Here is a 15,555-nt window from a genome sequence, read left to right on the forward strand (position 1 = left end):
ACAAAAATCTTTCTGTTATTTTCATTTCTATTACATTTATAATTTTGTACTTGCGTTAGTGTGTCTTGTAGTATTTTGTTATTTCATTGAATGTAACGTGTAACACGATATGTAGATAAGCACATACCCAAGTGAACCTGAATAAATCAATTTAATAAATATATTCGGCAACTCTTAACGATACAACGACACCGTCATGAAAGTTACACGGAGAGGCCGATGTGGTTGCCACATGTCTAATTAGGGTCGGCACAACCCCAATAAATAGTAATATTTGGGACAGCCTATATTTGTGGTTGTCATATCCACATTGGTGTGATAAGTAGTGGAGACAACTGTGTGCGTTTTGTGCAGCAAACTTACAAGTAAACTGGGGACACACCGATTTTGATGATATAAAAAAATGTGTCCCTTATTTTCAGCTAAAAAAACAACATATTCAACACTCATAAAAATCTGTGTATCCCCACTTGGGTAGGTTCACTCGTCAGTGAATGTTGCAAGGCGAAACAATGTAGGTGCCCCTACTATTTACACGGCAACACTTTAATTTTAGTTATTTTTGCCTCAGCCGATCTTTCCGTGTACGGATTCAGCCTGTATAGACTTCACTAATAATGAACACAATTAAAATGAAATACAATATAATCAGGTAATACAAGATATTTTAAATAAATTAAACTCCAATTGGGGAATTCGTTCTATCGTACGTACGAAGAATTTGCCTTGCGATTTAAAGCAATCGCTCATCTGCATGATGCATGTACACGCCGCGTCCTTGCAACTTATTGCGGTATCGCGCAAGGAAATTGTCGGACACGCGATATCATCGGCGATAAAATACTTCCTGTCTTATGCCGCGTGGTTTTTTTTTTCATTAAATAATGACACACATGCCAGTGTACGCGACCACCTAATCGCGTTTATCAAACGGCCGGGACCGACGTGACTGGAACGAAGCAGCGCCGTTGCAGCCCATCGATCTTCCTCGGCGCATCGTGATCGATTCGTAGGGCCCGGAAATAGGTTTTGTTCGTTTATTATTACAGAGTCCGATTACACATCGGGAAACCATGTGCACGAGTACGGTCCCCCTCGTTGCAGCATCGAACATTTCGACTCCGATCCCGAAGGGGTTCGGGATTAGCCTCTCCCGGAGGATAAACGGAGAGGAATGTTCTATTTGTCATTTCTGTGCATTCCTTAAAAGCGCCCTTTCCCTGACAGAGCCGGAGCCTACGCGCGCACGCACGAATATTTCGTGAATAGCGCGCACTGTTGAATTCAAATGGCGTATGCGCGCTCGGCAGGCCGCGTACAATGGGTTCATTCAGTACGCGAATCAGTGGTTCTCCACGGAGGTGAGAAGACCAGAACGGCACGGAGAGAAGCTCGAAAATTATTTACCGCAATGACGACTCAGTTTCGAACCTTTCCTCGAAGATAAACTCGAAATTTTCCCCACTGCGCTTTTTAAAGAACCGTAACAAAGAGGTGAGATAAACACGCAGAAGCATCTCTTGCAGCCAAGAAAGATTCCCTTTTATCGAAAATATATTTGGATTTTCAATTAACTGAAGATAACTGAAACAACATAAGTTCAAATAACTGGCGCAATTTTATAAAATTATTCCTATCCCACGCCTTGTACGGAAAAAGAAGAAGTAGAAGGCGATCTCTGGGGTATTAAAAAATGTTCGCCAGCAAGGAAATTGAATAAAGAAGCGTCGCAACATATTTCTCTCTGTTAAATTGAATTGGAGCGTTCGGGCATCCTCCAACGGGAATTATTCATTGTTGCTTCGTGACACCTTTAAGCCGGCGATGCCCGGATTGTCCGACTGACCCGCGCTTCATTCCGGCACTGAGAGCTGCAGTCAGGGCACGCGATATTATCACGGTGACTGATGATGCATGAACGCATACATAGCAAATAAATAATGCATCATATCCGAGAAAAGATTCACTCGGCGTAGCGAGTCTCGTTGGGAGCCGCCACGTAATTTTCGATCGCGAGTTTTTTTTTTTAAACGCGCGTAACTCTACGAGGCAACAAGACTCGCTTTAACAAAATCTGAAAAACGATAAACGATAATGGTAATCGATCAATATTTGTACAGAGATTACAAAATCCTTTGAGTATTTACCTTTCAATGTATTGCGACGATATTGGCCGGAGGGCAACTTTATTCCCACGAATTTCTTCGACGAAATGTTCGACGATAGATCATGTAAAAGTTTCTCTGGATGTTCTGTCGGGCGAATTTTGCCACGCAGATAAAAATAAATGCAAAAGAAATACATTTTAAGTGACGTAAAGTGAAATATATATATAACACTTCCAAATACAGGGCGCACTCTAATTTTGTATAAAAATTTATCGAGTAAAATAAAGATCCCAAATTCCCGGCCGCCCCTCGTTGCTCGAGATAGACGTTTGCTTCAGTCTTTGTTCCTTTTACGCGTGGTTAACCACGAAACTAATCTACAACACATGCGTGACTTTAACAACTGTTAAATTGTCTGCGCGGTTATCGTCCGTTAGACGGTAGAGCTTTGAATATATTCCATGCATAGAAATATATTTTGCTATAAAATCACTTAGACGAACGTCAATCTGGCGCATTCCAAATTTTTTTTCTCTCAAATATCAACGCCGTGCAGCCCACCTCGGACAATTTATAACGAATAATGAATACGATTCAATTTCTAATCTCGATATAACGCGAAAACGATAACTAAAGATAACCGAAACAATACAAGTTCAAATAACTAATGCAATTTTAGAAAATTGTTCCTACCCCACGCCTTGTACAGAAGGAAAAGAAGTAGAAAGCGATCTCTGGATTATTTAAAAAATTTCGCCAGCAAAACAAGCTGATGGAAATCTGCACTGAGAAAATTTTTCATCGGATAAACCCATTAATTTTTCCGATTAAATTATGGATATATCCGTTTGTTATTATGTCATTGGATTATCCGATTATATTTAATTGGACATTTCTCTCAGGGTGAATACACATGTTGCGTTTGTACAATTGATCAACTCGAAAAAATGTTTAATTAAGCACAAATTATCAAAGCTCATGATTCAAGAGGAACTGCTGCATTCATTATTTAGATGCATAAAGTCACTATAATATAATACAGTACGGTGCATTAGTTCGCTTCGAATAGTAATTACGGATGGACAAAAATTACTCGATTATTTAAACATAGATACTTTATGACAACACGACCTGAAACGAATTAATGCACCGCGCTGCACCCTCAGAAAGGATTTCTGTAACCGAGACAAAAGATATTCTTGACGCATTTACATTTCTCACAACCTCATTTAGTATAAAAATAGGACAATGTCAAAATAATTCTTATTCTCGTCTATCGAATTAAAAACGATTGACTTACTATATTGAGACGAGAGTAACTTATATAAATGTAAGTTTATATATTCTTGCGTTTAGAATAAATTTGCCCACCATCTTACAACGCACGAAGTTGGCAGCACGATATTCTGCAAAAGACGATACACACCATCATTTTATTCTAGATTTTAGAATTTTTCATTTAAGATTAAAAAATATTCCTCTCTCTATAACAAATACGATTGGCGCTATATCGATCCTATTTTATGATACATCCAAGTGTAATAGCGTTGGATCCGGAAATGTTTTCTGTGGTTGCGTACACCTGCAGGAAACATTGAAAATCGTACTCCTGTATAAAACTGCTATTTTTGGCTTGCGTCACTTGCGCGCGGGCGATATACATGTATATAAAATATATATTAAAATCCAGTCGCGTACATCAGAGCACGCGGCAGGGCAAATTATAAATAGGATTCCAACGCGATTATTATAGATCGTCGAAGGCGCACCGAAGACACCGATATACTTGTGCCGTGCAGAAAAATGTGAAATATTCCCTCGATCGCTCGCCGAACTCGGTGCGCACGGTATCGTGTTCTCTCGCGACGCGTGTTTCCCTCTGCGTAGCAGGGGGATCCGCGCGGGGTCCCGAGGCTTACCTTTAATCAGCGAGAGGAGCCCGACACAGCCGGCCGTAGCGGCGCCGCGCCGTTGCCGCGCGGCGGGGATGAAAGAAGGCAGTAGGGTGAGTTTTATTTGTCGAGGGCCACTCCTTTCCGATTGTTCGGTGCCCTTTGTGGCCGTTGACAGCTGCTGCCTACGGAGGTAAGTCACATTCGCGCTCACCCGATCGCCCGGAATCGGGAAGCTGCGCTCGTTTAGTCGCCGTCTGGCCGGCGTGCCGGCCGTTATATTTACCGTCGTGACGATTCCCCAGGCGCGAGAGAGAAAGAGAGAGAGAGCGCGCCGAGATAAGCGATACGCGGCCTGTTTGTTCGCGGGATGTGAGCCCGGGGTGTTCGACGGCTTCGTGCATGCGAACGTGAATGACCTCGTGGTAGTGTGAAGCCGCCCGATCGGGCGATCCTGGTGCGAGCGAAGCACGTGCCGTCCAGGTAAGTCACGTGCGGAAGTCGGATTTCGAGAGCAACGTTCGCCACGTGCTGCGGGAAGACGCGACGGACCCGCAGGGCACGCGTATATTCGACGCGTATACGCGGAATGTACAAGTTTTCCCTAGTAGCACAGTGCATTGGCCAAACATTGGTTAAACATTGGCCCAATACAACCAAATATTGGGCCAATGTTTATCCAATGCACTGTGCTACTAGGGTTGCGAAAGAAATTAATTGTAAAAGTTAATTAGATGCAACTCTAACCCTTGGAGACACGCGGACTGGCCCTTCTAGGGATCGATTCTGTATCCTACAATACAGTGAAAGTGCTAAAAGGCTTTGGCCACGTTCAGCAGGCACAACTGTTGAGTGAGCTTCTTCTTTATCTTGTTATGGCACCTGGCTCCTGTATCGAGCCGACACGACCACGACGAACCAATAGTCTTGACTTGATGATATAAATCTCCTAACGTGTAATCGCGTTTTTAATGCCACACAATGCAGAGGCCCAACTACCGAGCACTCGCGCGGGATGATGCAATCCCTATTGGATGATGCAATCCCGCAGGATCAAAAATTTTATCTTCCGTCGAAAGACGTGTGAACCGCTCAACGGCCCAGACGGGACTTTGTTGAGTGAGCGCTCAATGATTTCTTAATATGATTGGCTGGATCTAAAAGTATTAACCAATCATACCGAGCGCTCACTCAACAGTTGTGTCTGCTGATTGCTGAACGCGGCCTTTGTCTCTTTCTAAGCGGACAGTTAGGAGGAGACAAATCCTGGTAGCACAGGATATTGGCGCAATATTGGGAAATAATGTAGATCTAGTATTCTCAATGTTGGTCCAATATTGTAAGATGTGCGCCTTCTCTTATTTAGCCAATATGTCCATTCAGCAATAATGGTCTAATATTGTATCAATTTTGGGCCAAAATTCTTATTACGTTGTTAAATATTGGCCAATGCACTTTCAATATAAATCTAATATTATATAATTATTATCGTGCAATATTTACATTTATTCCATGGCCAATATTGACTTTACATTGGGCAATATCGACCAATGTTTAGCCAATGTCTCGCACTGTGCCACTAGGGAAAGCCATTCACTCTTAGCATTTTCACTATAGTGTAAGATACAGAATTGACGCCCAGGACTAGCCGTCTGTTCCTACATTTTATCGGAAAAGAAGAAAATCACACGGGCACGAGAATAATAAAAAATAAAAAATATATATTACTTTTTTGCTCTTCTAAATTATTTATATGTAAAATAATTTCATTGTGAGCTGGGCTGCGTTATTATCAAATTGTGTTGGCTTTTCTCTCGAGCGAAAATTGCAAGCGCGAAGACGAAACATAAGAAAGGAAAACAAACGTGCTTCTTCTGGCGTTATCGTGAATGCACCGGGTGTCCAAAAGCACGCCTCGAGAATAAGTCTCTGTGCGTCCCCCGATGTCCGGAGCCCTTTCTATTTTTACGTTTAATTAACGGGCGATTAAGTGACATGCAACTTAGTAATCGGCCTTTATCGATCTCCCTCTTCCGGTGACTTTACATGCCGGCTCCTTCCAAAGGAAGATAAAGCGAGGCGCGGCCCGAGTTACTGGAATAAACTTTCGATCATGCGAGGCAAACAACGAAATGGATGAAAACAGAGCGAAATGGAGTGCGACAAATGGAATAAACCAGTCAGTCACTCTCATGATAATCGCGCACAATGTATACATCATCAGAGTCTAGTATCCTCCCGATCGCTATTTTTGGAACAACGCGCCTCACTTAACGTGCACGGCGCATCAAAATACGTTTTATAGACCCGATATAACAAAACGGAAGAAATTGATGACGATGTTGTGAACGTTGTGATTTAGCGGCAACGTACAGGCTCGGGTCCGGTTGTTTTCCTGCGAATATCGATATAAATGCTCCGAACGTAAGAATCGAAGATACGTCCTTTTTGTTCCCGCAGCAGAAGAGGATTTTCTGTAAAAACAAATGTTGTTTAAGTAAAAACTTCACTCGTTTAAATTGATTTCAAATTATTAAGAAAAAAAATCGTCTGCTCCATCTCAAAGAGAAGTTTTATTCCAATTGAAATCAACCCGAAATGTACGCAGATTCGATTGTTTTGAATATTCTTTCGCGATATTTGCCTCTTCCTTTATTCAATTTTACTTAAGATAATTGACGTATTTTTAAAGAAACGCCGTGCAGTTGTAACTACGAGTGTCTCGTAACGAATGTTTTAAAGTAACGTACGAAAAGTGAATTGCCCCGAATTAACATCGATGTATTACATAAATCGCTTTTGAATGCTGAAGTCGGAGCGAAAGTATACGCGCGAAGAACGGAATAGGGCGAAAGGAAAATATAAGAAGAGGAAGAAGAAGAGGCGGAGTTAAATCGAGTGCGTTAGATAAGAAGACTTGTTGGTGCTACTCGTAAAGGGTACACGCGTCGGCGGAGTTCGTCAGTCTGCGGGCGAGCGTCTGCCGAAATAACAGGAGCGGTTCGAGCACTCGCGTCGCAATATTTACGACACCCGCCAACAAATACGGGATCGACACGTAGTTAAACAATGAAACAACGTAACGTTAACTTTTGGAAATAAACCGGTGGATAAGTCGGCGGTGACGATACGCCAGACGGGAGGGGCTGGAAATTTCTTTGCGCGAGATCGCGATAAAACTTGCAAGAGGAAAGGAAGAAAAACTGTGACGGGCACGTGCATAATGTAGACATCTGGAGGTGCATGTTTAATTGCGAGAAAAACGAGTTCGTTCGAGGAACAAGTTGAATTGCAGCGATCAAGAGGCGATTACAGGGGAGGAAGAGAGGATAATTGGGGCGAATTGTTCGGAGATAGCGCCTTAATTGGACGCCATAAAGTACTACAGCAATTTCTGGAGGAACACCTTTCGCGAGTTAACAATAGCTACAATGTAGCGTCACGAAACTGTGTGAGCTCCTGCAGCCGTTCGAGGCCAAAGTTCACGTTGTTGTCTACTAGGCAGGGATCAGTATTCCGAGAAGGTCACAAAAATTTATCGGTATGACTAATAGCGCGTTCTTAACGGGAGAGCGAGCGAACGTGAAGAGATATGGAAATTAATTGATGCGGCGGGCGCGATAAGGCGCCTCGGAATATACGTCTCGAGGGGTGCGTGCTTCCTCTGTGCCTCTCTTTACGCGGCGAGAAAATTCAGGGAATCCACGCGGCAGATAGAAATCGCTGAATGAGAGAAGAAGCAGCGAGACGTGTGTGAACGAGCGCGAGTGGATGAGGAAAGTTAGCGCGTTTGAGTTGCGCGCGGTGCAAGGGTCGCGACTGTCCCGCGAGAGATAGGTGAATTCAGAAGCGGCCTTCGCGAGGACGCCGTGCTTCAAAATTAATCCGGAGAACCGCGAAACGAGACATTAGTTTTACAGTTTCCTTTTCTCTACTATTTTCCGTTTTCATTTGTTTCAAGTCTTATAAACCTCGGGGCCAATTCTGTATCTTACACTATGGTGAAAATGCTAAAAGTGGATAGCTTTGTCTCTTTCCAACCGTCCCCTTAGAGAGAGAGAGACAAAGCCGCACACTTTTAGCATTTTCATTATTCACCGTATCTTAAGACTTGGTCCAAGTGCCAGCATCGTGGACGCTGGCCTTAAGATACAGAATTGAGCCCCTGAGAGCTATCGGAGAAATTGGAAGATAAAAATTGTAAGAGCCGAACGCTCGAAATTGAGATCTCTTACGATAAAGCGAATTCTTCTGTTACATTTCCTTATTTTTTGCAGCACGCAGGTCACGGCGATCGTTGATTTTCCGAAGAATGCGAAGGAAGAAGGACTTGCGCGCTCGTTGAAAGATGGGGCACTTTGCGGCGAACAATACGATCTACGAGATCGCTTCGGGGGATGGAGACTTCAAACCATTTGCGCGATCCGTGACTATCGTCGCTGCTGCTTGCGCTATAATATTCAGCATTATTGGAGTATTAGGTTTTACACCCTTCGATCGCTCGTTTTAACGTCTGCAAATTTTTAACAGTGAGCTGAATCCGATATCTGAATTCCAGGCAATTTAATAACGGTGATCGCATTGTTGAAATACACCAGGCTGAGACGACACGCCACCACGGCGTTTGTGATAAGTCTGAGCATCTCCGACTTGATCTTCTCCGCGGTAAACTTGCCTCTAACTGCCAGTAGATATTTGAACGAAGCCTGGGTCCTGGGCGAGACTCTGTGCAAGATATTTCCCTTGTTCTTCTACGGAAACGTCGCCGTATCCTTGCTCAGCATGGTGGCCATTACTATCAACAGGCAAGTTTCGACGATTCTTTTCCTTTGGAATTTTTTGTGAAAAAGAGATATGTGTATTTTACATATATTTCCAAAATAATACATTAATATAAATTTGTCGAAAGACATATTAATTTTATATTGTATCTTAAAGATACGTACCTTGTTGAACGTCTCGAATAGATATTTGTAGAATATACGCTGGTAGTACTAAAATTTCGTTTTCTCTTCCAGATATATACTGATCTCACAGTCAGACATTTACAGCCAGTTATACACTAGTCGCGGCATAACGCTGATGTTAATAGTCATATGGACTCTAAGCTTCTTGATGCTGCTGCCGCCCTTGTTAGGCATCTGGGGTACCTTAGGACTGGACTCGGCCACCTTCTCGTGCACGATATTGAGGAAAAACGGCTCGAGCCCGAAGAAGTTCCTGTTTGTCTTGGGCTTCATCGTACCATGCGTGGTGATCAGCGTTTCGTATCTCTGCATATATTGGCGCGTGCGCCAAAGCCGGAAGAATCTCGAGGCGCACGCGGCGGAAAGCGGTCGACGAAGCGGTGGCTTTCAACGGCGGGAGGACTCCAGAGTGACCAGATTGATGCTCACTATATTCCTCTGCTTCCTGATGTGCTTCATGCCGCTGATGCTGGTGAACGTGATCGACGACAAGATGAAGGTTCCGATACTTCATGTAGTGGCGTCCGTGCTCGCATGGGCATCCGCGGTGGTAAACCCTTTCATTTACGCCGGCACCAACAAACTATACAGGGAGGCGTACAAACAGGTCTTGTGTCCCGTCTCGAGCAGAACACCCACGATCGGTCCCAAGCCGACGCATTCTCACTCGAGCAAGATCTTGTCGCCCCATACGATATAAAGGTATCTTCCTCTCCGGAAACAATCGATCGCATTAGAATTAGTGACAATAACGAGTAAACAGTTGACGCATAATAATATTAGTTTCTTTCCTTTTCATTACAAATTAAATGCTTGATCAGTACAGCGCAAACTATAAACAAGTAAAACCTTTTTTTTTACAGAGTTTAACTATAAGTGTGTTATTACGAATCTAGAAACAGTAGAATTTTGTTTGATTACAAATTTGTATTTATTGAACGGATTAAGTTTGTGTTAAAAAGTAGAAATTTTTCTTCGCCAAGCAAAACGATAAATGTTACACTTTTATTTCAACTAAGAAAGTAAAAGTAGCATGAGCAGAAAAGTATGTATAAAAATTGTATTTTTTTACCTTGATACATAAACATATTATAACGTTATAATATAATAACATATATTTCTATAAAAAAAAACTTGCATAATACAAAGTATATATGCTTTTGTAAAAAAAAGGACGGAACATACATATATAACAGAAACGTACTTCATAATTAGCAAATTAAAAAAATACGTATTAAAAAAATCGATATTGCAAAAGCAAAAGTACGATTCATATGGCATAAATCATATATAAAAAGTTTTAGATAAATATACTTAAAAAAGAAAGAATAGCATACTAACGTCTTCATAATATTGCATCTTCAGTTTTACATTCAGTTGGTCTTCGCGGTAATTTTGCTGATTATCCCTTTAAAGACGTACATTACAAATATACGCGCGTATTAATTTAATAATAATGATATTTGTACTTTTTTGAAAAGCGACGTTACTAAATAAGTACGATAATTTGAATTTAAATGTGCAAATACTAGAATATTAGTAGCTAAAAGATGTTACAAAAATATTAATAGATCGCGAAACCAATAGGGAATAAGGTATTCTTTTTATCTTGATTTTGACTACAAAAATCTCATGTAAAAGGAATAGATTGATGACGGATTTATAAGCGAATGTAATGTAGAAAAGTTGAAAAAATAAAATCATTTTCTACCGTAATGTTCGACGCATTATATCTACTATATTAAATATAATCTTTTATATCTTACTTCATTACTTACATACTAATCTAAGTTATTCATCACTAAACATGGACGGAATTAGTACGAATGCTCTCGCAACATCTACCTTACGTTACTTACATTATTATAATAAGATTTAAGTTTGGGATGCCAGAGATGAAATGCAGATATGCCACCTAAACATATGCGTACATACATTGGTAACGATAAAACCTATGAGATTCCGTGAACACAGTGAGATATTTACAATCTTCGCCACAGTTTGCAAGTTTCGTAAGTAAATGCAGATATGCTTAAAGATACGCCAGTAAGAACGTTAATTCAACTCCAATTCCGGCAGGTAGGGCTCCGTGATTGCCGTAATAGGACAAATACTCAAGGTGTCCTGTGAATAAAAAGAATAGAAATATTATTTTGAGTAACACAGAATCGTCGATTTTTCGTTTCTTACCAATCGTGTGAGCTCTTCGTACGTCGGCCGCTCTTCGAGATCGTCTCGCCAGCAGGACGACATGACCTCGTAAATCGGGTCCGGAACGTCTAGCAGTTGCGATAACCGCAGGCCTCGCGTAACCGCGTCCTCCACGTCGCTGTCGAGCGTCAAACTCGAGTACGGTGTACCGCCCATGCTGAACATCTCCCAGAGAAGCACGCCGAACGCCCATATCACGCCCGGCTGATGCTTCTTCTGATTGTCGAAGCACTCGATGGCCGTCCACCTCGCGTACTTTACGTCCTCCAAGGCGTACTTGCCGATACCGTGACCCAGAAGCTTCGGCGTCCAGTCGCCCGTCAGCCCCACGCTTCGCGCACAGAGGCGATTATGGACGATCTTGTGACTCGCCAGGTATTGCAGGGCAACCGCGATCGAGGACGAGATGGACAGTATCCGATCCACCGGGAACACGTCTCCCGATCGCGCGCCCAACAGGCGGTTCTTCAAGATCTGCGGCGGCAGCTCCATCACGACGTACAACGTGTCGGTGGTCTCGCAGGTTCCCACGAGGCCCGCGAGATACTGCATGGAGCCCGCACGGATGCACACGTCCAACTCTCTCAGCATGTGCCGTTTGTCGGATCCCTTCAGGGCGCCGTCGGCTATGGTGTGCACCGTCACCAGGCAGGACCCGTCGTCCTTCAAAACGGTCCCGGTGTGCACGCTGCCGAATCGCCCTCTGCGCATAACGTGACTGTCGACGGACAGGGCGTTCCGCGGTATGCTCCAGACTTTTTTCTTCAGCTCCTGGTAGTGATTCACTCTCTCGGGGATGTCGTCCGGGATGTAGCCTATATTGTCCACCTCGTACACTGGGCCTTGTAACGTGAGCTCCTGCTGCTCCGGCAGCTTCCGCATGTGGAATCTCTCGTGCCGCCGTCGCAGCACAAAGTACACCACAATCGCAACGGCGAGTAATATGCTCAGCAGCGTGATCGCTATGCAGAGCACAAGAACGGTCGAGTCCATTCGACTCGTGGCTGCCGTCTCCTCGCGGAACACGTTATTGGCCAGGTTGGAATAGGAACGTTGTACGTGCAGGCCTTCCCGCGAGATTACCGCCAGGCCGACCTGCGCGGCAGCATACTGGCCTTTCAACGGGACGTTGTGATAACCACCGTGCATCTTTCCGTCGCCTACGGTGAACTGTTTGTATTTGTGAAAGTCGGACGGGTCGAATTGCGCGGCAACGTAATAATTCAAGCCCTGCTGCGTCGCGCTGTCGTAGTTTACGTACTCGACGTCGGATTCGGTCGGTGGTATCGAGCCAGCCTGCGCAACGACAACCTGGTACGTGCTGATCGGTCCGTACTCGCTGTGACCCTCGGTAAGCTTAACGGTAATCGTGCTGTCTCCGCGTTCCATCACTTGGGGCATGGCCGGCTTGTCGGGGGGGCCAATCAGGGTCCACGCGGTGATGTAAGTCGAATTGCCGAGCCTCTGCGTGTTGCTGGCGGTAACAGATACGTTGTACTTGGTGCCAGGATGGAGACCTATCAGAGTCGTCATGTTCGACGCGCCCCCTTGAATCTGAATCTCGATAGGCTGCAGGATGTTGCTCGAGTGGGTCTTCACGACGACGGCGCGGATAGTATAAAACGTCACTTTTCCATTGGGCATGTCCGGCGGCTGCCATATTATTCTCAGAGCATCTTTATGCTCCTCGATCACCGATACTTCCCTCGGTGGACTCGGTCCTGCAAGAGATACATGCTTGTTCTCATTTTCACAAGACGTATTCTTATATATTGGGGATTTTACTGTGTTAAGCGTGCACTGGGGATGTGGTCTTGTTTCTTGTCACAGAGTACACTGCATGAGAAAAGTTAGACTGATGGCAGAGAACGATCCGCTTAAGACTGTCTTATGTCAGTTTTCGCCAACGTCATTTGACTTGGATCTTAGTTTAATTCGTCCTTTGTCTCTTTCTAATTAAAATCAAACTTAACGACGCTGGTGAAAACCAGGGCAAGGGCCTGAACAGAATGGCTGTCTTATACTCTTAAGAACAGCCTTAAGACAGTGTTTTATGTTTTAAGCCTTTGCCTTGAGTTAACGCACAACAACTGTCTCATGTCTTAAGAGTACAAGTCAGCCATTCTGCTCAGGCCCTTAGTCATAGATGTAAGGCAAGGCAGAACGTAGGTCATGAAAGGCTGTTACGCAGGGTGTTCCAGGAGGAAAGGTCAATATTCTGGGAGGTGATAGGTGGCGGTCATTTTAAGCAAAAATGTTGGTATGAATATATGTCCCATTCCCCACTGTTTTCAAGCGGCAGGAACCTGGAACGCCCCGCACACGACTTACTCTTTCCTCTGCTTTGCCTTATGTCTGCGACTAAAACAGACTGGCGCTTACGGGTCGTTCTCCGTCATCAGCCCTACGTTAAGTAGAGGATTTGTGTCGCCACAAACCATACCTTGCTGACCGGTAGCGTAAACGCTCATAGCTTTGTAGCTGCCGCAGTAGTTGTCGGGAGTTGCCTTCGTCCTGTCGGATATGCAGACGTCGCAGCCATTCGCTCTGCCGTTCTGGCCGAATTTGCTGAGGCAGTAGCACTGCTGCCCGTTCGCCAGCGCCACGAACCTGTCGAGCAGATGACAATCCTGAGATTCCCCATTCACACGCGACAACTCGTGCGTACCTAGGGCTCGCACGTCGCTCACTTACATGTAATACTGGGAGCGGCATTTTTCGATGCAATCGTCGGGCGATTCGGCGTACGCCAGAGCCGAGTCGGGTAGCTTGTAGCTGGTGCTGTCGAAGCAACCCTCGTACTGCAGAGCGCTCGCGAGATGAGCGCCGCAGAAGAGCAGGAGGAGCGCGATCATCGTCGTGTGACGCCGCGTCGGCGATTCTCACGCTGCGTTACCGCGTCACGTTGCGTGCCGCGGCATAGCGCGGCGCGTGAATATGAGTTACACGTTCGGAATGTGCGGGCACGAACAGGTATGAGTCAACGCACGCCGCGGTGCCGTCGCACGGCGCGGTACACGAGAGGGGAAAAAAAGTTACCTCCGTCCTGCCGTCGTACGAGGACGCTGGTCTGCCGATAAGTCGCGGACGGTTCCTCTCGGGTCGCCGGATCCTCCCATCTTCCCGCCCGCTTTCCCGCCGGTGATCGCGAGGGGTTTCCGTCGACGAGTAAACTGGAGTAAACCGGGGTAAACAACACCTGGAGCGGCTGGAGCGTCCACGTACGCCCCCGTTTTTTCCGAGTGCTGCACTCGCGCCACTCGCGCGCTAAAGCCTTTGTCTCAGGTTCGTGCCACGCTGAAGGAAGAAATGGCGAAATGAGAGAGGGAAGAAATCTCGAGGGCAAGCAAAGGGGACGAGATGCTATTTTTCTCGGCAGTCATGACTGACATATTTGAACGATCGAAAGTAAGATAGAATGATTTACAAATGTGGGTGTTTATAATTTTTTAATTGGGGAGGTTAGTTATTTATAATATTTTATTGACGCTTTTAGAGTCGTAGTCGTAACAATAGTCGACTGATTGGTCAATTCTTATTGATTATCTGATTAACAATCAGGCCTGGGGCTCGATTCTTGAATTCATTCGAAGGAGAAACGTGTGCGAAAATTCTGCTCTGACAGAAAACCTGAAAGTCAATTGGTTAAAAGCCATGCGAACTTACGTTGCGCGTTACGGCACTTATCCGACTTCGAATGGCGGTGCAGCGAAGCAGGTGCAGCTGCACTCTTATGTTACGCGTTGGCTATTGTGAAAAAAAAGGCACGAATGAATGGAGTTCGCGTCGATAATTCGCGCGGCCAACGGGATCAACCAAAGAGCGAGGCGATCGCGGCAACCGATCGCGAACGATCGATAAAAACTGGCCAGACAATAGACAGGATTTCCAGTCAGCAAAATGTTAGTAAATTGACATCAAATTGGCAGCAGATTTGTCAGAATTCGCACGGCGATTTCCAGTCAGCAAAATGTTAGCAAACTGACATCAAATTGGTAGAAACAAAATTTAGTTGACTCAACTGAATTTCTTGTTTGGATATGAGCAAACAAATCTTTCAGTTGATACAAGAAAAAAATTTAGTTGGAAAATTTGATACAATATTAGACCAATATTCTTATTGCATTGTTAAATATTGGCCATGAACTTCCGATATAAATCGAATTATATCATTGTTATCGTGCAACATTGACATTTGTTCCATGGCCAATACTACCCTTACGGAAAAAACACTCAAGTTTTGAGTGTCAACACTCGATTGTCCGAATTTACTCTCAAATTTGGGCGTGAACTCCCAGATTTAAATATTTACGCCCAAATTTAAGAGTAAATTCGGACAATCCAGTTATTAGCAATGCATTGGACGATATTGTCCAA

General features: G+C 44.4%; 2 protein-coding genes across 8 annotated transcripts; one reads left to right on the forward strand and one right to left on the reverse strand.

Moving 5' to 3' along the window:
- The first annotated feature begins 3,897 nt into the window (after positions 1–3,897).
- LOC105562401 (protein trapped in endoderm-1) lies at positions 3,898–10,683 on the forward strand. 7 transcript variants are annotated; one of them, XM_012013209.1, is made up of 4 exons: positions 3,898–4,113; positions 8,278–8,481; positions 8,559–8,805; positions 9,019–10,683. In XM_012013209.1, the coding sequence occupies exons 2-4, from the start codon at positions 8,349–8,351 to the stop codon at positions 9,665–9,667; spliced, it is 1,029 nt and encodes a 342-aa protein (XP_011868599.1). In that variant the 5' UTR covers positions 3,898–4,113; positions 8,278–8,348; the 3' UTR covers positions 9,668–10,683. The 7 variants fall into 7 exon arrangements, with proteins under 7 accessions (XP_011868599.1, XP_011868598.1, XP_011868595.1 ...); XM_012013208.1 differs by lacking the exon at positions 3,898–4,113 and adding an exon at positions 4,116–4,193; XM_012013205.1 differs by lacking the exon at positions 3,898–4,113 and adding an exon at positions 4,288–4,483.
- On the reverse strand, positions 10,676–14,374 carry LOC105562400 (putative tyrosine-protein kinase Wsck). The gene is made up of 4 exons (XM_012013202.1): positions 13,873–14,374; positions 13,622–13,788; positions 11,158–12,899; positions 10,676–11,091 (listed from the first exon to the last, which is right to left on the reverse strand). Exons 1-4 carry the CDS (start codon positions 14,031–14,033, stop codon positions 11,023–11,025), a joined length of 2,139 nt encoding a protein of 712 aa, XP_011868592.1. The 5' UTR covers positions 14,034–14,374; the 3' UTR covers positions 10,676–11,022.
- Between the last annotated feature and the right edge of the window lie 1,181 nt (positions 14,375–15,555).

This window comes from Vollenhovia emeryi, unplaced genomic scaffold (genome assembly GCF_000949405.1).
Source record: "Vollenhovia emeryi isolate VEMERY1.0 unplaced genomic scaffold, V.emery_V1.0 DF939189.1, whole genome shotgun sequence".
Classification (NCBI taxonomy): domain Eukaryota; kingdom Metazoa; phylum Arthropoda; class Insecta; order Hymenoptera; family Formicidae; genus Vollenhovia; species Vollenhovia emeryi.